Source organism: Anser cygnoides, chromosome Z (assembly GCF_040182565.1).
Source record: "Anser cygnoides isolate HZ-2024a breed goose chromosome Z, Taihu_goose_T2T_genome, whole genome shotgun sequence".
Classification (NCBI taxonomy): Eukaryota; Metazoa; Chordata; class Aves; order Anseriformes; family Anatidae; genus Anser; species Anser cygnoides.
In genome coordinates, this window is record NC_089912.1 from 39,726,787 (window position 1) to 39,739,202 (window position 12,416).

The following is a 12,416-nucleotide window of genomic DNA, read 5'->3' on the forward strand; positions in this document are numbered from 1 at the left end:
AAAAGTTAACATAAATATTACTTTCAAATGTTTAGCATTCCTCACTTAAGAAAAAATAAAAATAAAAAATGCTTCTTGAAAAATTGCAGCTATCTGTACACTGTCTTGCAAAACAGATGAACAAAAATTGTATATGGAGCAAAATGATAATGATATTGAAGGGGAGAGGAAACAAACAAACACACACACTAATTTCATTCAGCTTGAGGAGGGAATTTCTTCCCATTCTCTCAGCTGTAGTGCACAGAGTGCTGTGAGAGAGTGTTTTGCAAAGACTAGCCATGTTCCCAGAGATGTTTGCAAGTTTGCTTGGCACCCAGTGCTTGCTGAGGTATTTGTCTTGTGTTTAATCTCTGAGCAGAGTGATTTCCAGATGGCCTCCCCTCTCTGAATTCATGCTGTTGTTTCTGAATTAGTCTTGCTTTAAGGGATGATTCAGCTAGACATTAATTGAATGGACATGAATTGAATGAATTTTCCAGAATGGTCCTAAGTGACTGAATATTTCCACGATTTCACATGAAGAAATTATAGGGTCAGAACTGGTGTTTTCTGAAATTTAGTAGTTCAGTTCTTACTCTAAATTAATAAAGATTTTAAACAATACATTCTAAGATTAGAAGTACTGGGTGTGTGCTCAGAACACTAGGCTGTATTTTTCCTTTTCTGTAAAATACTTATTTAAAGTAGATGCTTCTTTTCCTGTACACTCAGCATGATTTTGTATTTTTCTATGTGACTTTTTCTTTATTTACATCATTCAACGATGAAGAGACAGGCCATTTTAGATACAGTATGTCCTAAGTAGCACAAAATTAATGACATGGGCAAATACATTGTTTTATGCACTCAGATTCATTCATACCCATTTGTGTCAAAAAGAGTGTCCTCATTCTCTTTCACAAGCACAACCATAAACCTGCCCACTTTTTGTGAATTTTTTTTCAGTCCTGTCAAATAATCACAAGATTAATGCCAAAACATATGTTTGTATTCACACTTGCTTCTGTTACCTACATACTTATGAAGATATTTTCGGAATGTAGTTATTTCTTTTTCCCCAGCAATGATAATGAAATGTTTATCAGAAACACATAACAGAAATGTTGCTTTCATGTTATCTTTCCAGGACTAATGATACTGGGTTCCTTTCCCACAAGGAGCATCTACCGGTAACAGAAATTGTGATTACAGATACTGACAGACCAAATTCTGAAGCAGCTTACAGACTAGGGCCTTTGCTTTGCCATGGTGACCGTAAGTAACAGCTACAGAGTTTTGCTAAGTAATGACGGCTTTTGAGTACAAAAAAAGTTTTGAATATAATTTGCTAAACAGCCTAGGCTATAACTTTGTAAAAATTCTACCCAAATCTTTTAGTAACTAGAAAAGAAAAAGACAAAGTGTGATGTTCCATTTCAAACTAGGGTAGAATTGTAAAGAAATTTTTAATTTTTTTTTGAGGATAAAAACAAATAATGAAGACTGGCATAGTTAGTATAGTTTTTATAGTTCTTGGCATCAAATGTTATCCTGTGAGTTTCTTCTTCAATGTTGTTTCACATTATTATGTTATTTTTTTATTTATTGTGTGATATTCATATTTCATCTTTTTTGTTTCTAATTTATTTTTAGTTTCTACTAATAAAAGGAAACTAACACCAGAAAAATGAATAAAAGGAAATGAACACCAATAAAAATCTGCACTTTTAGGCTCAGTCAGGAGACCACATAAATAAATAAATAGGTTAACAAGTATTTATTTTTATGTCTTTGATTCCATTCCTCTGACTTGTCAGAGTAATTAGGAAGATTTGTTAACAGGTGTGTGCTACAGCAGTGCTTTCTAATTTTCTTATGAAAATTTGTTAGACATGAAAAAAAAAGGCAAAACAAAAACAACAAGAAAAAACTGTTGGGTGCTTCATTTTCATGTCTCTTGTCACTCAGCTATGAATTGTTTACATCTCTTGTCTGTCACAGAACTGTGAAATCACAGGATTATGATACAGAACCATGGCTAATTCTGATGGGAAGAGACCTAAGGAGTTTCTCTGCCTATACAAAAAAAAAAAAAAAGAGCACTCGAATAGTCTATTTATTCTTTACTTTGCTGTATACTTGTAATGCTTTTGAGATAGCGAAACTGTACTCCCCTAAGGACTCCATTCTGATTTTCTGATTTACTAAGATATTTCAAATGCTTCATTGAAGCTAATTGTTTTATTACTTCACTGTTTCTGCTGCTCTTCTCTCTCTTCTAATTACTAGCAATGTTTTACCAGTTTTGTATACATTAGTAGTATTAAACTTCCTATTGTGTTTGAATTACTGGTAACAGGCAGCTCATTGTTTTCTAAATAATTGTTATATACTTGAGTCATAACTGTGGTGAAGTTGGCTCTGTGGGAGCTGTGACCTGGAACAGTTGAGAACAGTTTTAAAATTGATCCCAAGATGTTAAGTTGCTTCCTTCAGCTAATGACACTTTGCACACAATGATAGGCTTCCTTCTGCAGGAACACCAAGGAACCCATCAAAGAGCACAAGAGAGCAAAGACACGTTTTTCTCTCCCAACCTCAGCCATCTGTTCACAGCTCTGGCCTACCATGTAAAAGTTGTCCTGATGCTAACTTTTGATGGTTGGCAGTAGTCTCAAGTAGTAAGTGTTGAAGCAAGAAATTACCAGAATATATATAAATCTCCTGCCATGATGCTTTTCTAGGTGAGGGATCTGAATTCTGATTAAAATTCTTCTATCAGATCACGAGGGATGAGGGAATGGACTTTGATTTTACTTCACTGGTATGTGGTTCAGGTCTCTGTTTGGTTTTGCAGGTGAGAGAAATTTATAAATCTCCCCCCCCCCCTTTTTATTTTTATTTATTTTATTTTTTTTGTTTTTATTTTTGTTTTTGTTTTTATTTTTATTTTTATTTTTATTATTTTTTTTCCAAAAACAGAGAGTGCATGAAGCAAAAAACATAGTTTAGCATAAGATTTAGAGTCAGATTACAGTATTATCAGGAGAATGTGTACAGTCCCTGTTCAATTACATAAGAAATCATTGAATACCTCATTTTATTCAAAAATCGATATAGCTTAGTAAAGAAATACAGATACACCTGTAAGAATTCAGCAGTAATAACAAGATACTTCTAGTTGAACAGCATAAATGCAGATTATGTTGCCATTATAAGAGAATGCTATTAGAGATTTTACATAAGCTTTTTATTAATCAAGATAAAATGTAACAAATTATAATTAAATGTTAACTTAAGGAAATGTAAAACCAGGTAAATATCTTGTAACCTTTCGTTTTGAGTAAAGTTTATATGAGATTTATCATGTAAGAATTAATATGAATTTCTAAACTATAGTCAATTAAAGAAGATATGTCAACAGAATTTAAATATTTATTTCCTGCCATGGGAATTACTAGGAACTGTATCTTCTTTGTGATATCTGGCAAAACTTGACTGGACTGCAACAATAGGACAACTCCTTTCCTCTTTATGTGAGAAATACACTTAATGGCTCTCACAGTAATAATTTAGAATGAGAATTAGAATTTAGAATTAGAATTTAGAATTAGAATTAGAATTAGAATTAATTAGAATTAGAATTAGAATTAGAATTAGAATTAGAATTAGAATTTTAGAATTAGAATTAGAATTAGAATTAGAATTAGAATTAGAATTAGAATTAGAATTAGAATTAGAATTAGAATTAGAATTAGAATTAGAATTAATTAGAATTAGAATTAGAATTAGAATTAGAATTAGAATTAGAATTAGAATTAGAATTAGAATTAGAATTGGAATTGTTCAGGTGGAAGGGACCTCCGAAGATCATCTGTTCCAATCGTCTGACCACTCCAGGGCTAACCAAAAGTTAAATCTTATTATTGAGGGCATTATCCAAATGCCTCTTGAACATTGAGAGGCATGGTGCATCAACAACCTTGCTAGGAAACCTGTTCCAGCATTTGACCACCCTCATGGTAAAGAAATTTTTCCTCATACCCAGCCTGAACCTCCCACAACACAACTCTGTGCCATTCCTATACATCCTATCATTATTTACCAGGGAGAGGAGAATGGCACCTCCCTCTCTATTTGTCCGCCTCAGGAAGCTGTAAAAAGCAGTGAGGTTACCTCTTAACCTCTTTTTCTCCAAATTAGGTAACCCAAGTGGCCATAGCCTCTCCTTGTAGGACATGCATTCCAGCCCTGTTACCAGCTTTGTTGCTTTCCTCTGGTGTTTTCACATACCCCAATATACTTTTAATATTTTAGAGCCCAGAACTGCACAGAATATTTAAGGTAAGGCCTCATTAATTTTAAATATAGTGGGAGAATAATCTCTTTTGACCAGATGGCTATGCTGTGGCTAATGCGTCCCAAAACACCATTTGTCCAGGGCACACTGCTGGCTCATGTTGATCTTACTGTCAACCAGCACCCCTAGAACCCTTACTGGTTTCCTAGCCAAACTTCTCTGAATGTGTACTTCTGACTGGCATTGCTCTGTCCCTTGTGCAGCCAGCAGCATTTATGTTTGCTGAATTTCATGCCATTGGTGACTGCACAATTCTGCAGTCTATCTAGATTCCTCTGCAAAGCCACTTGTCCCTTTATCACTCAGTGTAGCATGTACTTGTTCACCTCGCAGTGGGATAATTTGTCCAGAAAGATACTGCGAGGGATGGATTCAAAGACCTTACTAAAATTCAGAAAGATTACATCCACCACTGTCCCCCTATCAACCAAATGGGTGACCTTATCGTAGAAGGAGATCAAAGGCTTTCCCTTCATGACCCCATGTTGATTATGCCTTATTATAGCCTTGCTCTTTAAATTCCTTTCAGTAGTACCCAGGGAAATCTTCTCCATAGCTTTTCCAGGTACTGGAATTTATGCAAACTATTAAAGGTATAGTACTTTGTTCAAAGTTGCTATATCTGTTTCCCAAAAGGATACATCAGGCCCTATCTGGACAATCTAGCTGAGATTCCAGGCATTTCATTTCCTATTAACTGAGTTTTGGTTGTAGAAGCACAGCACTTTTAACCTCTGCTGTGGTTTAAACCAGCAGGCAGCTAAGCAGCACACAGCCATTCACTCACTCCCCACACCAGTGGGATTGGGGAGAGAATCAGAAAAAAAACATGAAATTTGTTAGTTGAGAAAAAGACATTTTATTAGGATGGAAAAGGAAGAGAAATTATTGTTATTACTATTATTATTATAGTATTATTAGTAGTAATATAGAAGAATGACAATAATAAGAGGAAGAACAATAAGAATATACAAAGCAAGTGATGTACAATGCAATTGTTCACCACTATCTGACCAATGCCCAGTCAGACTCCCAAGAAGTAGCTGCTCCCTTCCCTGCCAACCCATACAGTTTTATTGTTCCACATGTATTCATATGGTACAGAATATCCTGTTGGCTAGTTTGGGTCAGCTGTCCTTGTTCTGTCACGTCCCAGCGTCTTGTGTATCATCGGTGTGCTTGCTGGCAGGACAGTATGAGAAGCTAGAAAGCCCTTAACTTAGTTTATAACACTGCTCATCAACAACTAAAACGTATTCTCATCTTAAATCTAAAACATAGCACTATACCAGCTACTGGGAAGAAAATTAGCTATATACCCACTGAAACCAGGACAACTTCTCATGTTGAATAAGTCTTTTGTGGGGAACCCCCCCCCCCCCCCTTTTTTTTTTTTTTTTTATTACCAACTAAACAGGAAGCCTCTGTGGAACTCTGGTACTCAGGTGCTCTTACCACTGAAAATCCTTTGTAGACTTAGGCAATTTCCTTTGCTTAAATTGTTACAAAATTTATACTGGCAGTATTAGACAACATTGTGTCTATCATTTAAACTTGTATTGACAAACAGGAGCATTTTGGAATTCAGCATCGTTCAACACAGAGACATCTTACCTGCATTTCCCCACACTCCATGGAGAATTCAGTGCAGATGTATCATTTTTCTTTAAAACTACTGCTTCCTCAGGACTGTTTTTAGAAAATCTGGGAATTCAAGACTTCATAAGGATAGAGTTATACTGTAAGTAGCACTACTGCATTGTATTATTATTATTATTATTATTATTATTATAATTACTATTATTATTAGCATTAATATAATTAAATATTACTATTATTATTTTAGCTTTCAGTGGGACTATATTAGAGTTAACTAATAAGAGGAATATTTTAAAATATATTCTCCATTTTTATTACAGTTATTACTTTGGTAGCTTTATCATTCTCCCCAAAATCTCAGCACTGGAATTAGATTTAATTATACAAATACACATTCAAAGATAATTTCAGCCCCAGAGCATACTTAATCTCAGCAATCAGCCTCTTACTGCTCAATCAGTTCCTCCTACGCTCACCTGCTACACCCCTCATGGCCAGTCACTACGTGTGGCTGTTGTGAGATTCATTCAGAGCCACAATGTGTGAGTCAGACCATCTATAGCATAGTACCCCAACTTTGTTATGTCTTTTCCCAAATTCAATATCACCAATCTTTTTATTGTTATTATTTACTTCATACATATCTAAAATCTTAGATTTTAGCACATAAATGTTTTTTTTTTTACAAGAGAAAATTAAATTGTATCATTGAATTCAGTAACATGACTCATGTAGAATTTATCTTAGTTGGCTCGATGTTTTCTTATATTGTTCATTATTAAAAGGGAGAATATTTAAAAGGAATAATTATTGTTTCAAAATCTTTTGGATTTATTTGTAATGACAAATCATTTTAAAAGTTTTATAGTTGACAGGTGCTTCTGAGAGTTCTTTGTAAAAGTTTATATCTTGACATTGGACATTTCCTCATTTTTTACAGATCCAAGGTGTTATCACCCTTGATAATTTTCTGGTGAAGATATAGATATACAAATAGATACATGATATTTTATATCATACAAAATATAATTTTAGAAACATTACTGCATCTTTATTAAAAAAAATATTTTGTTGTTTTTTTTCTTTTGCCAATTATAATGTTTTACATTATTGAAACAAACAGAAAAGCACCTACTGTGTTGTTCTGTTGACACTTAAACTATGGAATATTGTGTATAATGCTTTCTCTATTTTTTGTTGTCTCAGGCTGTATTCAAAAGATACTCTGTTTTCAATAGTGTCTTTACCAGGTTTGTCAGGAGTGTGGGTTGCTTTCTGTTAAAATTTTGTGAACAGGTGAAAACACGGTAGCATAATAACCTTGGTGTCATGGAATACAGAAAATGAGTTAGGTCACCACTTCAGTGAAGCAATCTGAAGCCACTAAGTCACCACTTCTCTAAAACAATGATAATATTCTTGCATGGCAAACGTTTTCCTACCTCAAAATAAACAGCTAAATTACAGAAACATTACAGGAATATTTCTGAGAACTAAATTCATCCATGCAGTTGGCAGAAGACCATCACTATTCCTCCATGATAGTAATATGCAGACAAGCTCCTGTCACTGGTCCCATTCATTCATATGCATCCTTCAGTTGCACAATCTTATATATTTGTATATAAGTATACTTGTATACTTATTTTTTCCTGTATGACTTGTGACTAACAAGGCATAAGAGATAGTGAAAGGCTGAATTTGACCATTATTACAGTGGACAAATTCAGATATTTCTTCACTTCCAGAAAATGTCATGAATTGTTGAATAGGTATACCTATTATTTTTTGATAGGTAGGATTGTTTGTTCTGGAGCCAGAATTGTGTATTTGTACTAAGAGTAATATTGTTCAGTAATTCATAATACATTCTCTTATCACAACTGCCTTAAAAAAACAAACACATTAATCACCTTGAACATATCATATTGTATAGTATCATTTAAATTTCATTTTATACTCCTTTGCAGTAGATTTGAATGTAAATCAACAACCTACACTTCATATGCTATTTATATTTCTACATAAATCAATGTCTTTGATTCATGTAATAATAAATAACAGTAATGAAAATGTCAGGTTCTGTGTTTAAGATGAAGATGTTTGAAATTATTTACAATTATTTATGTGATTAATATTTGGCATACCATAGTTGCTAACATGAAGATTTTTCTTAGCATTTTATTTTTTGATTGTTCTCAAACTTTACATCCAATGCTTTTATTTATGATATAATGGTCTGTAGACAATTAAGCCTAACTTTACCAAAGCAAAAGTGCCAGACGAAGTGTGCCTTTCCTATTAAAGGAAAGGTGAAGTTTAGAGCTGTTTGCTTTTATGAACATCTATAAACACTGTGGTGCATACACAACATAAAAAGCTATTGCAAAAATGTAGTTATTTATCCTAATCATATTTTAAACACAGAAAACTAAATAATCTTAGACAAGATATGATTATTTTTTATTATTTATTTATTTATTATAAGCAAATATAAAAATAAAATAAAACCTCGAGGCTTTGAGTTTTTGTCTGAGTTACTGTAACATTCTGCAGACTGTTTGAAAGCCACAAGGCTAATTCAACTCTGTGAGTTTTCATAGTACACTGTATTAAATAGTTATATGACATCAAATTATATCTCCTAGCCAGAAATCTAAGTTACTATTTTATACTGAGTGCTCACTGAAGGATTATTTCCAATTTAAATACAAAACGATAAACAGAAATTTAAAGTAGGATTGGGAGCACAATTATGTAGTAATTTAGAGGGTCTTCTGAGGAAGGAACTATTGGAAATAGTGCTGAAGAGTTCTGAGTATGAAGCTGTATAGGCCCCCTTCTGACCAAATTCACTACTTATTGTCCAGGATGAGTGGATTCCTATTTTTTTTTTTTTTCCTCTAGGGAAAGTACTCAATTATTGTATTCTGTAGCATATTACTTGTTAATCACTTTCTGTTACTGCATATAATGTATATGTCTTGGTACTCTAAATGGTTCTTGTTGGCTGTGCTTTCTGTTAGTGATTTTAGCTACAGCTAGCCACTGATCACACTCCATGATCACTATCAACTGCATCTTCCACTCCACTTTGCCAATCTGTACCTGTGCTTTGCCTGTGTTTGAATTCATTAGCTTCAAGAGTCCCTGCAATGTCTGGATTTTTTTTGTCTAACACCAAGGTAGGTAAGGACCACAAAGTATTTTTTCATTAAAAGAGCTATGCTCCAGGACAGAGCTTTCTCATGCTACTAAGAAAATGATGAAAATGCTCTTTGCCCTGGTCTTTCATCACAAGAGGACAAATTTCAGAACTCAGTCAGCATCTCTCTACATCCTGTGGCACACCTTCCACAGGTAGTTTGACCACTGGGCTCATAAATGCCAGATTTCTTCCAAACTTGCAGCACTGTTGTTTTAACCAGAGTTGCTTTAAATATGAAATATAAACTGATTATATTTATCTCTTTTTCTAACATATTCTGGTCAGTCTTCAGACAGTCCACTAGATGCTAGTAGGGTCATCATAGCTCTTTAAAACTCCATCTTTGGAACTTCTGGAACTGGTTCTGTTTTTCAAGATTACATTACTCTTTAGTGTTAATAACATAATTCATTATTTCATTGGTTATTTCAAAAGCTATACTATGTGTTTTCTTACCTCTAAAATCTAATCAGTCACATTATTTATCAGATCTGTCATTCTGATATGCTATTTAATAGGCACATTCAGTGAGTTCAAAGCAGAATTTGTGTTTTCAGGCTTCACTCCAACAGTACCTGGAGGATTACAAAGACCTCCCTACAGAAGGTAACATTCAGCAGAAATTCTCTTTACCTGGTCACATGGAGTTTTCTGTTGCTCTTTTTTTTTTTTTTTAATTTATTTATTCTTTTACCCCTCAGTACAGGGAGACTGAGCTCTCAACTTTGTCCAAATGAAACAAATTTATCCAAATATTCATTTTAATGATGACAAGATTTTAGGTAACCATTATTTCTTATTATTGTATAGAACAGTGTTGATTTTTAAGCAGAAGAGATCACTCACTACAAAAGGAGTTCTGTTTAAAACTCATCTGCATATTATGTCTTATTTTACTTCGAAAATCAAATGCTGTGTGTATTTTCTCTCTCAGATTCAAATGTTATATAACAATACTTTATAATAATCAGATTTGGGGCTTAAGGGATAACAAGCATATGGCATTACTCAGTCTAAAGATTGGCCAAAGTGGATCTAAATGTTCTAAAATGTCTAATGTATCATTCAAAAGTGAAAAGAAAATGCAAGTATTTCACTATTTCACTGTGATTTTTAAAAAATGTATTATTCTGTAAATTCGTGTTTGATAACGTGTTTGAAGATCTTTCATGTCCTCTGATCACTTCTAACCATTTTGCTTTTCTCTCAAAATTTAGTGACATAAATTGGAACGTTTAATGGTTCCAATTCATGGAGACTTCTCAGTCCTCTAGTCTTTTATTCAAGTAATAATTTAAAATGCTGATAATCTCATGTTTAGGAATTACTCTTCTTATGTGTTTATCCTTGAGTATGTTAATTGAACAGTTTATAACTTTCAGATTTTTGATTTCTGGCATATTCCCCATCCGAAAAACAAAGATGCAGCTATGCTTTTCTAGGCAAAATATCATGCAAATGTTGCTTAGAGAATGACTCAGTTGACTTCAACATATAAGTTGAAGCATATTGTGTGAATATGTTTACATTAAAAAAAATATATATATATACACGAGACTTTATTGACACCTTTCAATATATAAAAAAAACTTATAATAAAAATGGAGAAAGGCCTTTTAGCAGAGCCTGTAGTGGTAGGGCAAGGAGCAATGGCTTTAGACTGGAAGAAGATAGATTTAGATTGGATATCAGGATGAAATTTTTTCAGGATGGTAGTGAGACAACAGAATAGGTTCCCCAGAGAAGTTGTGGATGTCTCAACAATGGAAGACTTCAAAGTTGTGTAAGACAGGGCTTTGAGCACCTTCACCTAATGAAAGATGTCCTTACCCAGGACAGAGGGGGTGGACTAGATGGTCTTTAAAGGTCCCTTCCAAACCAAACATAAGGCCATCATATATCTCATTCTGCAGTATTGCAGAATAGTGAAAATTCTTGACAGGCATCAGTTTTGACTTTTATTTATTTATTTTAGTTGCAATGTTATAACAACCTCTATGGACATTTTAGACAGAGAAGTTTGAAAATCTTGCAAGAAATCAAAACATGGTACATACATCGGAATCAATTTGTTCTTTTCTAAAAGCTGTGTTACTGATTTTGAAAATTATTTGCATCTGTTAGGACAGATATTTCCTATTAGCCAGTGCTGCTTTCTAGATCAAAATTTGTACTCTGATAATTGTATGAGTTATGTGAATAAATAAGAAAAAAAAAATAGAACCTGTTTGAATTATAGTTGTGGTGGTTGAAATTTAGCTAACAATGGTAATCAATTAACATATAAGTAGGATATATCTTTTTTATCCAAAATGAAAAATAACAAAGTTAGTACATTTCACTGTTTCTTGACTTCTATACTCTCTGGGGGGTGCAAACAGTTTGACTTTCACTTTGTTGACAAACCATTGTTCTCAGTGTCATTGAGTGTGAAGAAAGAGCTTTGTAGACAGGACTTCTAAGGTCTACTTTTCCTCCCCAAAAAATTATCTTATCCTGTCACAGCCAGAGGAAATAGCAGACTAGGCCTGAAAATAGCTTGTTCTGCCGTTCAGTGACTGTATGACCTAAATAACTATGGAATAATTTAAGCAATTATTTAAATATTGATGTCCTCTTTCTAGCCCCATATGAAGTGATTTTTTCATTCGATGTTGGAAATGGACCTCGTGAAGTTACAGTGCAGTCACTCACTTCCTTAAATGACAACCAATGGCATTATGTCAAGGCTGAACGAAACATCAAAGAGGCATCCTTACAAGTAGATCAGCTTCCTCAAAAGTTTCATGCTGCTCCACCTGATGGGCATATTCGGTTGCAACTCAACAGCCAACTTTTTGTAGGTAGGCTCTCATTTAACAGAATCTTTTCTAATTATCATCATGAAAATGAGAAACGGGGAAAAAAAAAAAAAAAAAAGAAGATAGGAACTGGGTCTTTGGAAAACAGCTTGTATGGTAAAATAAGAGCCCTGGTGTAAAATCTAAGGAGATTTAGCTCTATTTTAAAGATAGAAAATCAGTGCTTCATCCTATAGTTATTATTGGATAAGCTTTCAACTATTTTTTTTTTTTTTGAGGTTTGTTTGAAGAAACTAAAGGATCTACTCTTCCACCTTTTTCTAATACATTTAATGGAATATTCAGACTGTGTTTACTTAGTATGGTAAATGAGATAAAGGGATTATTCTTTGACCTCACACAACCAAGACAAATCCACATCTATGGTCAGTTCTGTCTAAACCGTGAAAGCTTCAAAGAAGAAATT

At 33.6% G+C, this 12,416-nt stretch overlaps 1 protein-coding gene across 3 annotated transcripts in view; it reads left to right on the forward strand.

Annotated features, from left to right (window-relative positions):
• The window catches only part of CNTNAP4 (contactin associated protein family member 4), a 269,217-nt gene that overhangs the window by 233,650 nt on the left and 23,151 nt on the right, over positions 1-12,416 (forward strand). For 2 of the 3 annotated variants that reach the window (XM_066988100.1, XM_066988101.1), the window contains exons 15-17: positions 1,130-1,257; positions 5,913-6,083; positions 11,774-11,992. In XM_066988100.1, the coding sequence (XP_066844201.1) occupies positions 1,130-1,257; positions 5,913-6,083; positions 11,774-11,992 (518 nt within the window). The remainder of the gene's footprint in view (positions 1-1,129; positions 1,258-5,912; positions 6,084-11,773; positions 11,993-12,416) is intronic. The other variant, XM_066988102.1, reaches the window with a different exon arrangement.